Source organism: Chinchilla lanigera, unplaced genomic scaffold (genome assembly GCF_000276665.1).
Source record: "Chinchilla lanigera isolate Chin_1 unplaced genomic scaffold, ChiLan1.0 scaffold00001, whole genome shotgun sequence".
NCBI classification, from domain to species: Eukaryota; Metazoa; Chordata; class Mammalia; order Rodentia; family Chinchillidae; genus Chinchilla; species Chinchilla lanigera.
The window spans coordinates 4,942,342-4,962,644 of NW_004955402.1; the positions used below are offsets into that span (position 1 = coordinate 4,942,342).

Here is a 20,303-nt window from a genome sequence, read left to right on the forward strand (position 1 = left end):
CAAACGCATGAGTTGGAAACCTTGGTGTGGTGAGGTTTAATCCAAATTGGCAGACTCCAGCCACAAACAAGACTGTGAGTAATAGGTAAATAGGTCAATGAAGTGGAATAGAGGGAACAGAAAGAGACCCACAAATGTGTAGGTAGCAGGAACCGCAGAGGCACCTTTGTAGTTCAGTTCAAGTACAGATGATTCAAAAACCACTTTTTGAAAAATTACTTTCCATATGGAAAGAAGAGGCCTACCTCACACCATAGACAACAAAATTCCAGTTTTACTATAGATCTAAATACTAAGAACAAAACTTGAATAGTTTTAAAAAGCAGAGAATGTCTATATCACTTCAGAGGTAGGCAGAGTTTCATAGGTTGAGTGTGCACACTCACAGGAAATGTGTTTTACTGATTGAAATGAAGTTTCCTCAAAACAAAGTCCCAGCAGAAGTGGAAGAGCCAAGTCCCAGAGTGAGATTAAGTAATGCACACAGTCAGCAAGCTGTTGTTATGCAGAGTGCAGACAGGAAGAATGGACAAAAGGACTGAGAAGTCGACAGGACATTTAGCTTCACAGAAGAACTGTTTCAAAGTGTATTAAAATATGTAAGTCATATCTTAGGGTCAGTTACATGTAAGAGCAGCCTTTTATCTTTAACTGTATTACTGAGCTTGCAAACTATGTAGTAAGTTATTTAAAATCTTTTTGCTTTCATTTTTTGACAGATTATAATTTTATATAATTGTGTGGTAGACAGCGATGATATGATGTATTCCACAGCGCTGAATGAGCAAATCAGTCTAATTTCCCAATCCTCCACCTTAATACTTACGATTTATTCCTCCTGTCTGACTGCAACTTTGTCCCCTTTGACCAACATTAGCCAATGCCCTTGCCCTCCAGTCTCTGGTAAGCATACCGCCACACTCCTGTAGGAGTTCTGTTGTTTGAGAGACCACATGTCAGGGGCACCAAGTATTTTACATGCCGTCGAGAAGACATTTCAATGGCTAACGCTGTATAGTGAAATTTCTTAGGAGCAGTCCCTCCCAAAGCATGCAGATGGTTTTCAGATTGGAAAGAAGTCAGAGGGCATGACCTGCACCACCATCTGTATTCTGTGTGCTTTCTATAGCTGAGGTAAGAGGTCATGTTATTCGCTTGGGCTAATTGCAAGGTGACAGAATTTTCTAGAGAAAAGAAAATTGGATTACTTTCTATTATGAGCAAGTTCCAGTGTATTATGGATTCTTTTTAAGTCAGTGATGGGTGAAAATATGCTTCTTAATGAATGTTTTTCCTTCTCTGAAATTGAACTTTTCTACTAAATCATCAACCAGCATTATTGTTGATTTGATTTGTAAATGACTTTCACCTAATGTGGATAACAACCCATGAATCCTACAATGCTGTTTTTGCCTGTTAATGGAGTCATAATTATTCATATTTTAGTTCAACTAATGAGAAGTGTATATGAATAATATTCAAGCATATGAATTATGTGTTTATATAGATACATGCTTATTAGGGAAATAACATATGGTAAAGAGCCATTGATGAAAGTAAATGGCTTATGAAATGTAATGTTTACTGAACATATTATTCAATCAATAAAAGACATCTATATTTCTAATAGCATTGAACTAGAAGTCACATTCATTTACTTTGCTTGATTGATTGTAGCTATTAAACTTGAACAACTTGTCAATAGTATGGATTTCTCAAACTGTTTTATCATTTCCGTTATTGGGTTTGCAGGATTCACGTGTTAGAGTGGAAGCAAGACTGTAATTGTTTTGTTTTAGCTTACACTGTCTTGAAATATGAATCCACATCAGACAGCAGGGGATAGGGTTTCTGAAAGTAGTATTGGACAGGTTTTGAATTAATAAATAAACTAGCCAATTAAAATATGTAAATCAACCTCAGATTCCTAGATTGGACAGAAGCATATATTTTTCCAGAAGGGTGTGGGTACAGTCTCCACCTCATTGCCATTCTGTTATAATCAGATGTCATATATAAATTTCTTCTTCAGTGAACTCATTTGGATGGGACAGTGGGTTCTTATATATTAATGGCACCAACAAAGCATTTGAATTTTGTGTCTGCTTTGAGCATACACCACTTAGTGAACAACTGTAAACTTTTCATGCTGCAGGTGTGTGGCTTTTGATGGTTATCTGAACTGCTGTGACTTTTGGAGCAATTCTGGCTCTCCTGACATTCATGCCATAGGGTGAAAAGACCAAGCATGACTTGCACATCCCTAAGGGTAAGCCTGGGTACACTTAGCACCTGGAGAGAGAGCCACCTGTTACTTCAGATTTTTAAAGCAACATTTCACAAGATACTAACAGATAGCCTATTGTGAATTGATTTCCAAAGTGAAAGTTTGATCCACACAGAGAAGTAAGAACGATGATGCCATCTTTGGAAATAAGGATCTTTAAAAAAAAAACATCTGTGACAGTTTAGGTCAAATATTCTATTAAGGTAAATCAGACAGAAAGAAGATATTACAGCAGCATCTACTATACATAAAGTTCATCAAGTCATGTAGGCAATAACAACTAACTTGTAAGTCATGATTGACGTGAAAGATCCCCTATGCCAATGGTGTGCACTCAGGACCCCTCATCCTCTGTAAGTAATGTTGCACAACTGGGAATCAGGGAATAGATGGAACTATAAAAATATTCCACCGTTGGGTTTCTTTCAATGAGAATTACAGTCTCATCCCTGCTTGTGTTATATGCCAGAGGAGCTACTCCTGGATGGAGGGATGGAAGCCCTTTTTTTAATTTGCTTTGTGCAGGTGACTGAGGGTGTGTTCAACAAGAGCACATGGGCCACTGTCTTTACACAGCCGACCTCTGTGTGCTTCCCCTGCCTGGGGTGCCTGGTGCTGTTGGAGTCAGCATATGGTTGTTTGATTCTCAGTAATCAGCCTCCAGGTGTCCCTTGGGAGATGCAGGATTTCATGGAAGCTGGTGGCAGGCTACAGGCTCCTTCGTTTAGGTGTTATGTTCAGCTGTCTACAGCACTTGGGCTGGGGAGGGCTCCTGTCATCCCCTAGGGCCTGGCATCCCGGATGGCAGCAGCAGCAGCAGCAGCAGGAACTCTCACGGCATGTGATGTGCTCCCTCCAGAGTGGGACAGTGCAGGGTTTGATCTCATCCTCTGCTCATTCTGCAGAGCCTTATTGGAGGTGAGACTCCCACCGTGCATCCCAACTCCAAGGCTCAGCAAATGACAAATGTGTAGGCAATGGTGCGCACAACAAGAAACCACACTCCACGGCTTTGGACTTGATGCATTAATAAAGTATTGAAAGAGTTTGGAGATTTTAGTGTACATTGCTGTGGTCTACTAAGGACGTGGAGTTTATGGCTGAATTCTGAAGAACAATGTATGAATATGCCTGTGGCTTCATCTTGTGGGTGTTTTGAGTCATCTATCTCTTTTCTAGGTCAGAGAAAAGATAAATTTGTTTGGACGGATTACTTGAAGGCCTGCAAATTGGAAAATGCTCCTAAGAAAATATGCAGAAACGGAAGTTCTGTAAGTATTTCCTTTCTCAGTATAAATCAGTTTCCCCTCAGGTTAAATTCCTTACAATGCAGTATATACTTTATTGCATTTTAATCCTTTAAGAAATTATGGAAACTTAATTTTCTCGGCCTCTTCAACTCCATTTGTCGCAGTTTGCTGTGGGCACAGCTTTTCTCCTCCTTTAATGCTGCAATTAAATCGTTGGGTTAGATGTGTGAAGTTGAACGCTTTATATGTGAAGCCTGCTGCAAAATGCCTTTTATGAATGTGTTTCCTCGTTGTTTGCAAGGAGTTATCTTTTGAATGGTAGTTTTGGTGTTCTGAAATTTGCCAAGATCTGAGACCAGCTTCAGAGGCACCCAGTTTAGATGTGTTAAGCATGACGATGGTGAGAGGACTTCTTGCAGACCTGGGGTCATCAGGGCATTTGGGCAGAGCTTACCCAATGCCACCTGTGTCCCCAGCCACCCAGCAAACCTTCAGTAGAGAATAAGTCGCAGTTCCATCCCCTCTCAGCCACAGTCTGGGCCTACGGTGAGGCCAGCGCCGGGAGAGGGCAGGGGCTGTGCAGACACCCAGGAGAAGGCTCATCAGTTCTGCCACCTGCAAGCAGTGTGACTGTGCAGTCCTTTCACTCCTGTCTGGACACTTCACTTTCCTGATCCTGAAATTAATGTTAGACCATTCTGCCATGGGTTTCTTAGGACTGTATCAGGGATGGGAGTGGTCAAGGTGTGGAACTGCTTTAAGAGTAGAATACGCTAAAGGAAAACAAAAGTAAGGGTCCCATGTTTGCATTAGTCGCCTTTGTGTTCCTGGGACAAAATACCTGACACATGCACACAACGTAAAGAGGAGAGTGTTACTTTGCCTTTCAGTTTGTGGCCAATAGGCCCCAAGTCCGGTAAGGTGAGGCAGAGGAGAGCTGCTCACCTCGTGTCAGGCAGGCAGGGAAGCGGGAGACAGAGGGGGAGGGAGAGAAAAAGGAGGAGGGGGAGGAAAAGGAGAAATAGGAGAAGGAGAAGGAGAAGAAGGAGAAGGAGAAGGAGGAAGGGAGGGAGGGACCTTTCAGCACTGCCTCTAGGGACTCACTTCCTCCTGCTGGGTCCCAGCTCAGCTAGGCGCTCACCTCTGATGGACCCGCTGATGAGCTGAGAGCCCTCATGGCCTGGGCTCCTCTCCAGTCCACACCTGTGAACAGTGCTGATTGGGGTGAAGCCTTCAGTGCTTGGAGCTTTGGGGGACACTTCAGATTTAAACCATGACTCTAGGTAGTAAAGAAATAGAGGAGGGAAAAAGTTTCTCTTAGTCTCCGGATAGAGTATATGTGTACTCCCTACATTCCAAGATTGACTGATTATAGCCCATAAAGTGCAAAAGTGGGGCTTTTAACTCTTATGTTATCATTAATCATAGCCCTTAGTATCATTAGAGTAAAAGCCTACAGGTACTAGAGAAAAGGATTTGCATTTTTAACTATAATTTCCCTTAAGTGTTCCTTAAATATCAAGAGAGCCACCGCTTTGCCATGGAGCAGTCGAGCTAGCTGATGTCTTCATGAGCACATCTCTACCCCTTTCCAAACAGTGGTATTTGGAAACTATTCAGAAGGCCCTGAGGAGCAAAGAATGTTGTTTGATCTGACGGTGCTGAGGAAGCGTCGTGTTTTAAAATTAATCTCAGTTACTCCAGGAACTAAAGAGGGAAAAGGGCAGATGAGGAGGGAAAGAAAACTTCCTGGACAACAATTAGGAGAGCCAGAGGCAAATGGCGCCCGGCCCTGGTCACGAGTGTGGCCCACCTGCAGGAGGCCCTCGAGGGTGCTTGCTGGCACTTGCCGGCTTCACGCCAGGGGGTCAGTGTTGCCCCCTTGTGCTTTGCTGAGCCTGAACATCGGAAAAGCTTTGTTTAAATTTTTTTTGTTAGTAAATGATTGCAGCACAGTGACTACGTTCATTGGTACGTGAGTGGATACACGTGCGTAACACATCTGAATTCTTCCCCACCTCCCTCCCACTCCCTCCGTTGCTCGTTGCTCGAGCCCCTTCCCATCTGAACGGTACCCATCTCCCTGTTCCTAGTATCTACCTTTCATTTTGCTTTTTAAATTTATAGTTTGGGTTTCTCATATAAGAGCAACCATGTGATATTGAAACTTGTTTCAAGGCGCATACATTTCCTGCAGATGACTCAAGTTTATCCCTGTTCACAGCCGAGTATTACTCCGCTGCGTATAAACACCATGCTGTCTTTATCCAGTCATTTGTGGGTGGACATAGAGGCCACTTCCAAGATGTAGCTGCTATGAGTTGTGCTGCTAGAAGCATGGGCATAGCACATGGGGTCCTTAAATCTTTTCAGAAGATGCCCAGAAGGGGAACAGCTGCGTGGAATGGGATTTCTAGTTTTAGTTTTTTGAGGACTGTTTGTACTGATTTCCATAGAGGTTGTACTAGTTTACACTCCCCCCAATAATATAGAAGCATTCCTTCCCCCAGCCCAAGCCTCTCCAGCTCTTGTTGTTATTTGATTTCTTGATGTTGCCCGTTCTTTCTGAGGTAAATGGAGTCTTGGTGTTGCTTTAATCTGCGTTTGTGGCATGACCAGAGAGGGCAGAATGCTCAAGGTCTCTGATCACAGAGTGTGGACCGTGGCTCAGTCCTCGCTGGTGTCCTGTTTCCTTCTGTGTCTCCTCCCATTCCTGTGCTGTTAGAATGGGCCGCTGATTAAGGAGATCCAGGTTGGCAGGAGGCTGGAGGCCACCGACAGGAGGAACCCTTGCCCGGTGTGCACGGCCGCCATAGCGGGTGTTGTGGGAGACCAGCTGTGAGTGCACTTCCACAGCTGGGATGAGTGTCACGATCACTGGTGAGACACTAGTGTGCGGTTCACTTTCGTGTGTTTGTCTGTTTGGTGTGTTTGTTTGATGTAAATATTCGCTTTCATTGCAGTACTGTTGCTGTTCTTGCTCTTACAGTAACGTACGGGAATATAGTGGCTGACTTTTCACAACTTTCTCTCCCACGTGAATTGCTGAATGAGGCTTCTCTTCCATCCTATGAGATGTTACCAGGGAGGCATCTGCTGAAACGATAGGAAGAGTTCAGGGCACGTCAGTCTATTTAGTCCAGTTTGGAAGGGAGACAGTTTTGTGAAGAGAGGTTAAGTGGTGGCCATATCTATCTATCTATCTATCTATCTATCTATCTATCTATCTATCTATCATCTATTATCTATTTTTTCAGTCTGAAAAGTGTGGAAGTCAGCCTGTCACAGTTTTAAAAGAAGGAATCAGGTGGCATGGGAGCAAATTATTCCAACACTTGTGGAGCACAGAGAAGATGTATGTTATGAAGCATTAACTCACATCGAAAGAGTTATAAGGATTTCCTGAATAACAGTCTGAAACTTGGAAGAGGTTACAGCAAACATGACTTTTGTGGCCTTTCCTGATAATGTGCCCGAGCGAGGGGTGAGCCCCTGCCTGTGGCTGTGGCTGTGGTGTGTCAATGGGGTCTGATTTTCCCCTGTGCACTGAGAAGCTACGTATGCAGTAATTGTCGTCTGTGTCTCGAGTACACTCTTTCTGGCTTCTTTGAGAAGGACAGGGAGGAAGAATGTAGTCATCTGGGGGGAGGGTTGGGCTGTCCTATCAAAGTCTAGACTGTCCCATTAATACTTTCCCTTGTTGATGGCAAGAACTGGTAGAAGAGAGTTATTAAAATGTTCACTCCGGATTTCACTGACCACATAAGCCCTAATCAACCCTTCTCCCCTTCATTTTGTATTTTTTATCGTTTTGTATTTTTAAATTTCAAGAAAGTTACGTAAAACAGAAGTTTTGTCATTCCGCTACAAATGCAGCACTATAGAAAAATTACAGCAGACCCTTGACTTATGAACTCAGTGCATTCCTGGTTGTAATTCAGGTTGTCAGCCAAAGGCTCGGGCTCCTTTACTCAGCCTTCAAAGTCTCCTGTGTGCAGACAGATCTCAGTGTCCTTAGAGAGTCACTGGCCCAGGATTTCTTAGTCAGCCCATACAGGAAGGTGCTGTAATGTTCCCTCCAGAGCTCTTTAAGGTTACATCTGTATTTGATGCCATCTGGAAGCACAAGCAGCCAGCATTTGGGTCATAACTCAAGACTTGGGTGGTAAGTTAAAACTAAAATGCTAGTCGTAACCCAAGTTGTTCATCCGTCAGGCCAGTCATAGCTTGAGGATACACTGTAATTGTAATTCCCTGTAGCTATGAAGTGTTCTTTTCCCTTGTCTCTTGATGTCCAGAATGGCCATGACTCTCAGACATTTTTGTGGCTTGGGGTGATATGGAACTGAATGTTGAGTCTGTGTTTGAAGGTGTGATGTCAGTAGCCCTTACATTCAGCCTGTGGGTTGGTGTGGTCAGGAGAATGGACTAACGTTAGGTTTTCTTGGAAGTCACCTCTGTGTCAGGAGCTGTTCTCATTTTTGTTTTTGTTTAGGTAAGCCATATTTCAATACAAGGTGTAACGGTTGATACATTGTGTCAATTTGAGAAGTTTAGAAGCTTGACTAAGTAACTCAGCAGTTCTACATCCTAGGGTGTGGAGGACATGCCCTGGGGCCGCTGTTTATCCTCCAGGTTGTAATAGTTGATTCATTGTGTCAACTTTAAGTAACTCAGCAGGGAGCTAGGGTCCTCACTCTGTAAACACCCTAAGCCTGTGCAAGAGGAAGACACAGAGATGGTTTTACCTTGCTCTAGCATGGGTAGCCTGCTTACAAAATAAAGGAGGAAAAGAGGCTTGCTTTTTCCTCCCGTTTTTGCTCTTGTTGCTTTTGCTGTCTTCTGCCACCATGAACTGTTGCCTCTCTGCCATGCCACCCTGCTTGAAGCCAGCTGATTATGGACTGAAACTTCCACAAACTGTAAGCTAGATAAACCTTTCCTTTATTTTTTCTCAGTAATGAGAAAAAAAGTAACTAACACACAAGGTATATGATAAAAATGATGTGCTTGGTTCTGTCAATCATGATGTGTCCTAACTTGGTATGACCTTCTTTGTAGTGAGAATGGACTGTGGCTACCCAGGTGTATTCACTGGCCATTAAAAAAAAAGTAGCTAGGGGCTGGGGATTTAGCTCAGCGGCAAAGCGCCTGCCTGGCAAGCGCAAGGTCGTGAGTTCGGTTCCCGGTACCGGAGGAAAAACTTAAAAAACAAATGGAGGAAAAAAAAAAAAAAAAAAAAAGTAGCTAAAAATTCTTGTCCCATTCAGTGAATCCTATTGCTGAGAATTTACATTCTGAACTAGCTATTACCAGGTATATTAATCTTATACTTTAATTAATTAATCAAACCATAAGAATATTAAATATACTTACAGTTAGAGCAAAAAATAAGATATAGAAATCTGTGAAGTGAGAATTAACTTTACAGACGCCTAGATTTTTCTGATCTCTTTCAACAAACCAACTTAATAGCCTAACTAAACATTTAAATAATGGCTCTTTCTGGTCAGTTTCTTTTTATTACAAAAATACAAGACATATTCAGAGACCTTCTCAGTAAAGTCTCTCTGCTGATGAAGTTAAAATTAAATTAGGGATGGAGATGTCTCTGAGTCGTAGAGTGTTGCCTTACATGCTTGAGACCCTGGGTGTGACCCCCATAACCATAAAAAAATTAGACATTATGGCTGTAATCCCAGTAATCAGCATTTTACAAACGAGCATTCAAAGAGAAAGTTGTTTTCTTTCAATACATAATGTGTAGGAAGAAATGTAGAATAAGGTATCTGCCATCCAAAGTGAATAGCTGTTTGGTTTTTAATTTGAATGATTTTGGAGTTTTGTTGTTTTTAAATCTTTTTCTCTTTAAGGATAGACAAATTCTAAGAAATATTCCCATTAAATTCTTTAATGTAGTGAAAAAAATCAATAACTGAAATAAGGGAGTCAAACAAAGCAAAAAAATTTGCAAACTATTAAAAGTATCCATTTCACCACGAATAGTTTTTGGAAATAGTTAGCACCTTAAATTCTGATTTTGACACACAAACAGAGTTAGTCAGCTGTCCTGTTTCTCTGTAAGTGGGCTAAAGCTAACTTTGAATGATGCTTGTCAAGCGTGAGATGGGATGGTCCCTGGGTCTCAGAATGCTTGGCCATAGCTCAGAGCCCAGAGCTGCTCCTTCCGGTTCCTCTGTGAAGCAACCCCTTGCTGCTTCCGGCTTGCCTTCTCCGACCTGGGGCTGGCTCAGTGCTCAAGTTCCTGTCCATGGCTCTTGCTGCTGTGTGAGTCTGAAAAGGCTGTGTGTTGCCTATCAGGAATGAGGTGTCCTGAGTCCAGCCATCAATAGGCTTATGGCGTCTAAGAAAGGCCTAAGGTTATCAAAGATTGTTCTTGGCTCCTTTATTGAAAATTGTAGAACTGGTTTATTTCTACATTTTTAATTCTGTTCTGTGAGTCTGTATATCTGTTTCTACACCACTCACATCCTATCCTGACTTCTCTGCCGTTGTAGTAAATTTCAAAATTGGAAACTGAGTTTCCTAGCACTGTTCTCTTTCAAGATTGTTTCTGGCTCTTTTGAGTCCCAGAATTAAAAAGGATGTCAAGCTCTGTTAAAAGCCAGCTGGGATTTGGAAAGAGATTGCACCGAAGCTGTAGATCATTTGGGGGAATATTGCCACTTTTACAGTATTTTTCTTTTAATCTTGTGAATGTGAGATCTCTTTCCATCTATTTAGCCTTCTTTAATTTTTTTCAATGATAATTGTAGTTTTCAGTCTATAAGTCTTTCACTTAAAAACATTTACTAGTGAATATTTTATTCTTTCTGAAAATTGAGGTGACATTTTCATAGCATACAATTAACCATTTGAAAGCACATAATTCAGTAATGTTTAGCACATATTCAGTCATATTCAGTAATGTTACACAAACACCAGCTCTCTTAGCTTTAGAATGTTTTTATTACCTTGTAAAACACTCCGCACTTGTTAAGTAGTCAGTCCACTCCCATTCGCCTGGAGCCTCTAATAAATTTTCTGCCTCTGTAGATTTGTCAATTCTGGATTTATTACGTAAAAGCGGCCACATATCATTTGACTTTTCTTTGTCCATCTTTCTTCATTTAGCATCATGTTTTTGAGGTTCATCAAATTATATCACGTTTCAGTAGTTCATTCCTTTTTTATGATTGAATAATATTCTATTCCACAGTTTTTTTATCCACCAGTCTTTTGATAGGCATGTGGTTTATTTGTACCATTTAGATGTTATACATAATACTGCTATAAGAATTCACATGCAATTTTCTATGTGTACATATGTCTTCATTTCTCTTTAGCATATACCTATGGGTGCAGTTGCTGAATCACATGATAATGCTATGTTTAATATTTTGAGAAACTGTTTTCCTAAGCTTTTACACCATTTCACATTCCCACCAGCAACGCACAAGGTTTTCTGTTGTCCGTATCCTTGCCAGTGTTTCCTATTTTCTGTTTTCTTGAGTAAGAGCATGCTGGTGCCTGTGAAGTTGTGTTTCACTGTGGCTTTGATTTGCATTTCCTTACTGACTGATCATGGTGAACATCTTTATATGTACTTTTCAGCCATTTTTATATTTTCTTGGGAGAAATGTCTATTCAACTCCTTTGCCTATTTTAAATTGGATTGTTTTATTATTTATTTCAATATTTAACTACTTTTATTTCCCTATTATCCTTATCAAAGAATTTCCTATGTTTTTCAGACCTTAAACTTCTATAAGATGGATGACTTGGAAATTGATTTTTCTCTTTCTTTGGGCTGCAGTTTCATATTCTTGATCATGTCCTCTGTACTGGTCAGATTTATGTTATTGTAATAAAATGTTGATGGTAGCTCACTTTGTAAAGATAAAAGGTTTACTTAGCTCATGGTTTTGGAGGCTCAAGAGCATGATACCTGTGTCAGCTCAGGTCTAGTAAGGCCTGGGTCACATTATGTAGACAGCAGTGGCTGAGCATGTATAGGAAGAAATGGATCACATTTAAGTCACATCATCCGTTGATACACAGCAGTTTTAATTTTGGTGTGTAATTTACTTATTTTGTTCTTTTGCTGCTTTTGGTGTTAAATCTAAGATTCCATGCCAAGTGAGAAGTCAAAGGTATTTACTTCTATGTTTTTTTCCTCCATATTTTGTAGTTTTACTCAAATTCATGTGGTGAATTCATTTTTATTCAATTTTGGCCTATAAAATGAGGTAGAGATTCAATTTAATTTTTTTGCATCTGATTATCCATTTTCTCAGCATCATTTGTTGTCTTTTGCCTTGAGTGGTCTTGACAGCATTTTTGAAAATAATTTTACCATAAATATTTAAATTTATGTTTGAACTCCTAGTTCTACTCCTCCACTGGGCTTGACTGAGATTTCCTATCAATTTTGAAATTAGAAAACTGTGCACTGTCTAACCTTGTTCTTCTTTTTAAAGACTTTTGTCTATTTGGGGCCATAAGATTTGAAGGAGTAGCCTTTTCATTTTTGGAGAAATGGTTGTTGGAATTTTGATAAGCATTGTATTGAATCTTTGGAGAATATTGCCATTTTAACATTAAATTTAGCAGTCCATGGATATGTTTGGTCTTCTCTTTGTATAATTCTTCATTTCATCAGTGTCTTCTAGTTTTCACTTTACTGATCTTTCAACTGTTTGATTAAATTTATTCCTAAGCAATTTAGTCTTTTAGATGCTATTATAAATGGAATTGTTTTATTTTTTGACTTTTGGAATTATTTATTGTGGGCGCAAAGAAATATATTTGATTTTGTGCATGATTTTTTGCTCTGCAGTGTTACTGAACTAGTTCATTAGCTCTATCTTGTGGTTTTCTTTGTATGTGGATTTGATAGGATTTTAATACATAAAATCATAACATCTACTAAAAGAGATAGGTTCTTTTCTTCATTTCCAATTTGGATGCCTTTAATTTTTTTCTTGCCTAGTATATCTGTCTAGGGGTTCCACTAAATGTTGAACAGAAGTAGTGAAAATAAGCTCTCTTGCTTTGTTGTTAATCTTACAGGAAAAAATGTCAGTCTCAGTCTCTTACCACTGAATATGTTGTTGGTTGTGGATTTTCAGTAAGTGTCTTTTATGATGTTATGGAAATTTCCCTTTATCTCTAATTTTCTGAGCCTTTATTTTTAATTATGAAAGGGTGTTGAATTTTTTCCAGTGCTTTGTTTCGCATCTCTGGAGTTGCAAAATATTTTCTTCTTTGTACTGTTACTGAGATCATTACATCGATTCCTTGTGTTGAACCATCCTTGCATTCTTGGGAAAAAATCCACTTGTTATATATGGTGTGAAATCTTTTATAGTCTTGTTGGACTCAGTTTGCTAGTATTTTGTTGAGTGTTTTTCTATGTATATTTATTCATCAGAAATAATGGTCTATAGTTTTCTTGTTTTGTCTGGTTTATTCTTTCTTATGAAATAATAAATGGAATTGTTTCCTGAATTTCATATTTGTATAGTTTATTGTTAATACAGAAATACAGTTGGCTTCTACTATTGACCTTATGTTTTACAACTTTGGTGTTTTCATTTATTAGCTCTAATAGTGCTCTAAAAGAGGACCCTTAGAATTGTCTACATGCTAAATTATGGCATCTACATCTGGAGATATTTACTTCTTCCTCTAGAAACCTTTTATTTATTGCTCAGTTCACCCATCTAGACCTTCCATGCACCAATGAATAGGAGTGAGATGATCAGACATCTTTTTCTTGCTCCTAATTTAGGGAAAAACTTTCAATCTTTCACTATCAAGCATGATATTTTTGTGGGTATGTGTAAAAGACCTTTTTCATACTGAAGAAGTTGTCTTCAATTTTTACCAGGAAAAAAGTGATCCTTTATTCAGCTAGTTTGACTCTTTGAAGTTACAATTCTTCAGTTATAATTCTTCAGTTACTTTACTATTTAAAAAATAATTCTGACTGTTGTGTATGTGTGTGAATTTCCAGTCCTCTGCCTTGCTCAGAGAGCCTTGTTTACCAGTTTAAACACTCTCAAAAGACTGTTTCCCCCTCAGCCTTGTACAGAAATTCTGTTCTGTAGCTGATGCCAAGACCCTGACCCTCTCCTAGCCCCCTGGGGGCTGGGCTTGGGGACGGAAGGCTATGTGGAGTCTTGATGGCTATCAGAGCACATGAATGACAGCAAGCTCATGTCTCCAGGAAGGACATCCCTGAGAAGCATGGCGCACCTCTCCAAAGGAGTCTGTGATTCACACTGGATGCCGGGCTGCCCGTGAACACAGATCCAGATCAGCAAACATGTGCTTGGTTGTTTACATAATCGAATGTAGAGAATCAAAGAGTAAAACCAAATAGAAGGAAGGGATCTATTTAGTTCATGTAAGTTTTAGTGAGTATAACTTACATGCCATCCAATTCATCAATTTACAGAGTGCGATTCAGTGGCTTTCATCCTAGTTATAAAGTTGTATAACCATTGCCACCTTCAACTTTCTCACATTGTCATCACCCCAAAAGGAAGTTCACAGTATTTGGTGATTACTCCCCAATTCTCTATCTCTCTCAGCCCTCTACAATGATTAATTTGCTTCCTGTTTTTACAGATGTGCGCATGCTAGACATTTCCTGAGAAGAAGAATTTGGCCTCTTGTGTCCGGCTTCTTTTGCTGAGCTTCATTTCTTTGCGGCTCATTCACAATCCTAGCACATGTCAGTGGCATTTGTTGTTACTTTCAAAGCTGTTGCACTGAAGGGCTGAGCCACACTTTGCTCCTCCGCTCATCTGCTGATGGGCCCTTGGGTTATTTCCCCCTCAGGACTCCTCTGCATAACGCTGCTAAGGATGTTTCTTCATAGAAATTTGTGCTCAAGTGTGTGGTTCAGTTCGCTTGTGCTTGTAGGTGGGAGTGGAATTGCTGGGCGATGTAGTGAGTCCACATCTGAGTGACTGAGGAGCTGCCCAGTTTGCAATGCCTCGGGCAGAGCATGAGCATCCTCCAGCTCCTCACCAGCCCTTGTCTGTCTTTGTGTTTTAGCCATCACAACGAGTGAGAGATGCAGTCTTATCTTTGAGCCTCCTTTTTCTTGACTGCCCAATATTTAAGTGACTCCACACACTGATTTTCAAGGCATCCCTTATGACATTGGTCAATTATTTTGGTTTCCTTGTTGGAGGAGTGGAGTCCAAAGAGGTCAGGGATCATGCCCATGGCCCTGATGTGGATGCTTCCCACTGCTCAGACTGGAAGCCTGCATGGGGGACTTTGAGCTCAATAGAAGGAGCAGGGCCAGCGTCTTCACTGAGGAAGCAGCACCTGGATTGGCTTCAGCGGGTGTCGCGTATAAACCTAGACAGGCTCTGGAAGGGACAGGAGGTGGAGGGAGAGTACGAACAAAAGTAAAAGTAAGAAATGAGAAAGCTCTGGCCTGCTGAGGATCGGAGCTGTTGAACATCAGCCAGTCTGCAGGGCATGGCAGGGCAGAAGGAGGACAGCGGCACAGGGTGTGGAACATGCTGTTCAGGACTGGTGACCGCCCTGCAAAGGTATTTAAAACCTGAAACCTGTTAAGGACTCAGAAGAGTCAAAAGAATAGGCAAAAGACCTCCTTTCTGTCCAGCTGTCGGGCAGGGATATGCTTTATTTTAAAAAATAAGCAGACAGGAAAGCACAGAGGATCACAGTGCATTCCTGTGTTGGACTCCCTCGTACCCTTCATGTATTGCTGTGTTTCAGTCTGGCCTTGGCTTTTACGACCAGTTTGAAGATCCCAGGCAAGTTACTCAGCACCACGCCCTTCACTCGGGTTTGTCTGATGCTTCCCCGTGGTCAGTGTGGGCCAGGCCTCTCTGGAGAGGTGACCACGGCTGTGCTGGGTGCTCCCTGTGTCCTGCCAGGTGCTGTGTGGTTGCAGCTCCCCCTCCTGTGGGTGGTGATTGTGGTCACTTGCTTAAGATAGTGTGGGGGCATGTCTCCACTCTCAAATGTCTCTCTCTCCTTTTGGGACACATCATATTGCTGGGGGGAGCAGTTACTTTGAGATTGTAGAAACATCCTGCGCCCCTTACTGATTTTTAGCATGCCTTGGTGTCAGGTGAATTTGTGGTGAGTGTGATGTTTGTTAAGTAGTGTTTCTGCTCTATTTTTTCCTGTACTTGTTGGCTGGCTTATCCTCCCCTGCAACTTGCTCCTTCCTTTTCTTACTTGTGGTACTGTGGAGTTATGGGCTCTACTCTGCAAACTCGTTGGGGAGTGAGCAGCTTTCCTTAACCTCGCAGCTGATAGTGGGCAGGGTCTGCGTGCTATGCTGGAAGAGAAGGTAGCAAGGGGATGAGGCAAACACCCGGCCAGAAGGCAACAATTGCTTTGTGCAGCTAAGGCCGCTCTGGGACAATGGCCACAAACTTAGTGGCCTAAAACTACACAAGTTTGTCACCTTAGAGTCCTGGAAGTCAGGAGCCCAAAATGGGTTTTGCTCCGTGGCTGCGATAATAATTAGCTGGGCAGGTAGACTGAGGCCATTTCATGCAAGAGCATGAAAGCAATAACGAAGAGTTTTAGCTCGGGGAGGATATAGTTGGCAATGGTAAACCAGACCAGAGAGGGCTGGGGAATCCCTCAGGGAGTCTCAGGGAATGTGACCAGAGGAGAAGGGTTCTTAACCTGGCTATGGGAATGGGCTCAGGATGCTGTAGACACCTTGGGATGGCTACTCCCCTGGTTTAAAAAGCAACCACACAAGCAGATGTGTAAGACGTGCTTGAGTTCTTTCTTCAGGGCTTCTTGTATTCTGGAGAGCTCTGTGAATTCACAGGCCAGGGGAATAAATTTGGTTCCTGATTTTGTAGGGCTCTTTTCTTATAAATACCACCTTCCTCCACAGTGAGTGTGTATCAGTGTGGTCGCGAAAAGCCATGGAAAGTGGGGGGCACTGAAGCTTGCCTATTTTGTTGCTGTCTGTAGAATGCTTTTCTGGAGCAACTTGGTACAGTGTAGAGCATCCTTGAGAGTTATCATGCCCGGTGTCTCAGGTAGACTGATCTCATGTGACTGCATGGCTCCAGGAGCCAGCTTTACTGAAGCTCCATCGGCAGGTGACACCTGCTGCCACAGCTTGTTACCTGTCTGCTTGCTCTTTTTTTTGGTTGAAAGTTGTATCGCCACATTCCTAAGGCGTCTTAGGAAAAGCAGATTCCCCACACTCGTTATGGAAGCATCGCAGAAGGTCAGGTGCATTCTCTGTACAGGACTCAGTCAGCTGACATCTGCCCTGGTGAACCAGTTCACTTTACTACTGAATCCTCGTCTGTAATCACTGGTTCAGTGATTTACTCTTTAAAGCAGAAGGTACAAATATTCTCATATAAGATGAGGAAATCTGTGAAGTATGTAACATTATAATGAGTAAATTAAAAACACAAATCCCCCTGGACGTACCCAACTCCCACCATGAGTGGGTGTGTGTAATTATTCTGTACTGCAAACCTAGACCAAAACAGCTTTTAAAAATTGGAAAAATAACTCCCCCACTAGGTAGAGTTTGCTGCTATCATTCTGCTATTTTTTTCAATCACTGTTTATTTGACTACCCGTAGGTAATTAAAATTAACTCTGTGATGTTATTGGTCATATTGCTTCTGTAACTTTTCTTTAACCTGAAAATACAAATTGAATATATGCCCTTTTCTTTAAATGCCTGGCTGCTTGTGACTGCATTAATTATCCATATGATGAGGATAGTACAGTTCAGTCAGGTTTGTTCTTAGCGTTGGATATTAATATTTTGTAGTTGTTATGAATAGCAATGGAGAGGCCAACTTGTTAAATACACTCTGTGCTTGTTATTTCTTTGTGGATAGTACACATAAAGTTATTGGATCACGGGTATGAGGACAGGTTTTAAGCAGTTGATAAATACTTTCAGATCACACTTCAAGCTTGTGCCTTCTAACAATAATATTAGAAAATTAAGACATGAAAATGGAAAAGGCGAGGAACAGGCTGAGGGCCCTCACTGTGTAACCCAGCATGGGCACTCTGTTGGCAAGGACTATATTTCACCCAAATTTTATCCGCGGTTCCCAGCACAATAAGAATATACAATAACTCATACTACTTTTATAAAATATTTTACATAAAATAACTCATGGACATTTTTTTTCTTTCCTTTTTTTTTTTTTTTTTTCCTTTGTACTGGGAATGTAACTCACTGCCTGCTGTTTGGCAGACAGGCGCTGTGCCTCTGAGCTAAATCCCCAGCCCCTCATGGACATTTTGAGTCAGCAATAAAAAAAAATCCCAATGAAGAATAACCTTGGACTTACGGTTGTGCTGGTAAATTCCAATGTACATTTCAAGAACTCACATCACCCTTCTCAAAGTTTTCCCAAGTCCTGTAGAGGAAGGAACAAATCCTTATTTATTTTTGAGGCTGGCATTACCAGGATACCAAAGCCAGATACACAACAAAAAATTGCAGACCAATATTCCCTGTGAACAACATATTAGAAAACTGAATTCAATAGCAACCAAAAGGATTGGACAACATGGCCACGTGGGATTTCTTCTTGGAATGTAAGAATAGTTCCATGTATGAAAACAGATCAGTGTCATGCACCTCATTAATAAAATGAAGAAAAAGCCCCACAGTCATCTCAACTGATGCAGAAAATGGATTTGATAAGATTCAACCTGTTGTTATGATAAAAAACACTCAACAAATTAGGAACAAAGGGAAATTACCCTAACATAACAAGAGGCAAATACCATGCTCAGTGGTGAAAAGCAGAAGCTTTTCCTCAGAGATCAGAGACAAGGAACAGATGCCCACTTTCACACAACATAGTACTGAAAGCTCCAGCCATACTAGCTAGGCAAGAAGGAGAAATAATTTCCCAATTAGAGAGGAAGCTAGAAAATGATCCCTGTCAGTAGACGATATGATCATATACAGAAAGAAACCCTAAGGATCCCTCCTTCTTCCACCAGAAACGCTTGTTAGAACTCAAAAACCAATGCAGAAAAGTAACAGGACAGAAAGCCAACACACCAAATCAGTTGCATTTCTGTACAGTGAACAATGTGAAAGGGAAAAGAAGACATCTCTCTTTGTGAAAGTTGTATAAAGAATGACACATTTAGGGGCTGGGGATTTAGCTCAGCGGCAAAAGCGCCTGCCTGGCAAGCGCAAGGTCGTGAGTTCGGTTCCCGGTACCGGAGAAAAACCAAAGAAAAAAAAAAAGAATGACACATTTAGAAATTAAGAAAGACCTGTGCAGTGAAGATCACAAAACACTGCTGAAAAAAATTAGAGATGACAACAAAGACAAATGAATGACATCATGTGTTCGTGGATTGAAAGACTTCATATTGGTAAAATGACAGCTCTACCCAAAATGGTCCACATATTCAGCCCAGTCCTCACCATTAGCTGCACAGGGAGGGGTCTGGGTTGTGGTCTCCACTGAACTATCTGGAAACCATCCCCAGCCCCCCTCACCCTCTGCTGTCCATGGAGAAATTGTCTTCCATGAAACTGGCCCCTGGTGCCAAAAAGGTTGGGGCCAGCTATTTGAAATGTTCAATAAACATTGAAATAGTAATGTTTTGATAGCCAGTAACTACTTAATGTTACTTCACAGTTTCGTTAGAAAGCTAAAATTATAACTGGGTTTTTATCAGTAAAAATTAATCTGCTGTGTAGTTACAACATTAACCATTAGCATTTATTTAGCCACTCAGAAAATTATTACATTTTAGATGATCACATGCTAGTTCCTGTAAATAGATTCCACTGGCAAAAAGAAGGTAAGAGTTCAGAGAAAAATACAATTTATTGTTTAATTAATTGAACAGCTATTGAGGTGGGTGTTAGCTGGGAGCAGAGCATATGATGAAGAACAGTAAAGATAGGACATACGAGGAGGCTGAAGTCAGTCTTGGAGTGGCATGGAGTGGAATCCGACGTGGCAAGACAACTGTGGTTTTCATTGTGTGACAGACCCTGGGAGATAAAAAGGATGAGAGAGAGGAGAGTGGGAGAAGGAGGAGAGGAAGATGTAGCTCAGAGTCCTCCCTGTGCAATCGATCATCTGGGGACACATCTGGCAGTCTGTTATAAATGTTAGGGTTCTCTTGAGTTCTTCTGCCAGAGGATATGTCATCTTTAACTATGATGCGCTGAATATGAGTCTAGGACTACTGGCATCTAAGGTTCCAAACAGGCGAGTCCATTTTAACATGTGTTTTGCAAACAAAATATGATGGCCCTGGGTGAGGCCAAAGAATGATGAAGTATCTACTGGCTTTGCATCTTGTATTGCTGTGGAATTTCCAAGAAACTGTAGAGAACAGAAGGGATTTTCGGGAGCACTTTAATGGTGCACCATCCCAGCCACTAGAAAGGCTCAACATCAGACTGGGCCCCAAACCAAAGAGCGGTCCCCTTTTCTACCATTTGTGATGTCCAGTGAGTAGAGATACAGAGGCAAAACAAAGGCAGTCAGTCATTCCAGCAGTGAACTCTATCTTAGCCTTGAAAGAAGACACATCCTGTGCAGGATGGTAGGATGCTGGGAAGCTTGTCTATAACCCCATTCGTTAGCTTTATCAGTGATGGTACCCAGTACCGCCCCTCCAAGCGAGGAGATTCCCATGAGAGAACTAGTTTGTCCTTCATCAGTGAGGACGTACAGGACCTGGTGAGACAGCACAGGGCTGCATCCCGAGGGAGGGCC

General features: G+C 41.4%; 1 protein-coding gene across 1 annotated transcript in view; it reads left to right on the top strand.

The window, feature by feature from the left end:
- L3mbtl4 (l(3)mbt-like 4 (Drosophila)) overlaps positions 1-20,303 on the top strand; it is a 240,963-nt gene that overhangs the window by 14,889 nt on the left and 205,771 nt on the right. The window contains 8 exon segments of the mRNA XM_013518523.1: positions 1,032-1,099; positions 1,101-1,156; positions 2,161-2,233; positions 2,235-2,269; positions 3,467-3,558; positions 6,263-6,417; positions 7,908-7,970; positions 15,026-15,113. Coding sequence (XP_013373977.1) covers positions 1,032-1,099; positions 1,101-1,156; positions 2,161-2,233; positions 2,235-2,269; positions 3,467-3,558; positions 6,263-6,417; positions 7,908-7,970; positions 15,026-15,113 — 630 coding nt within the window.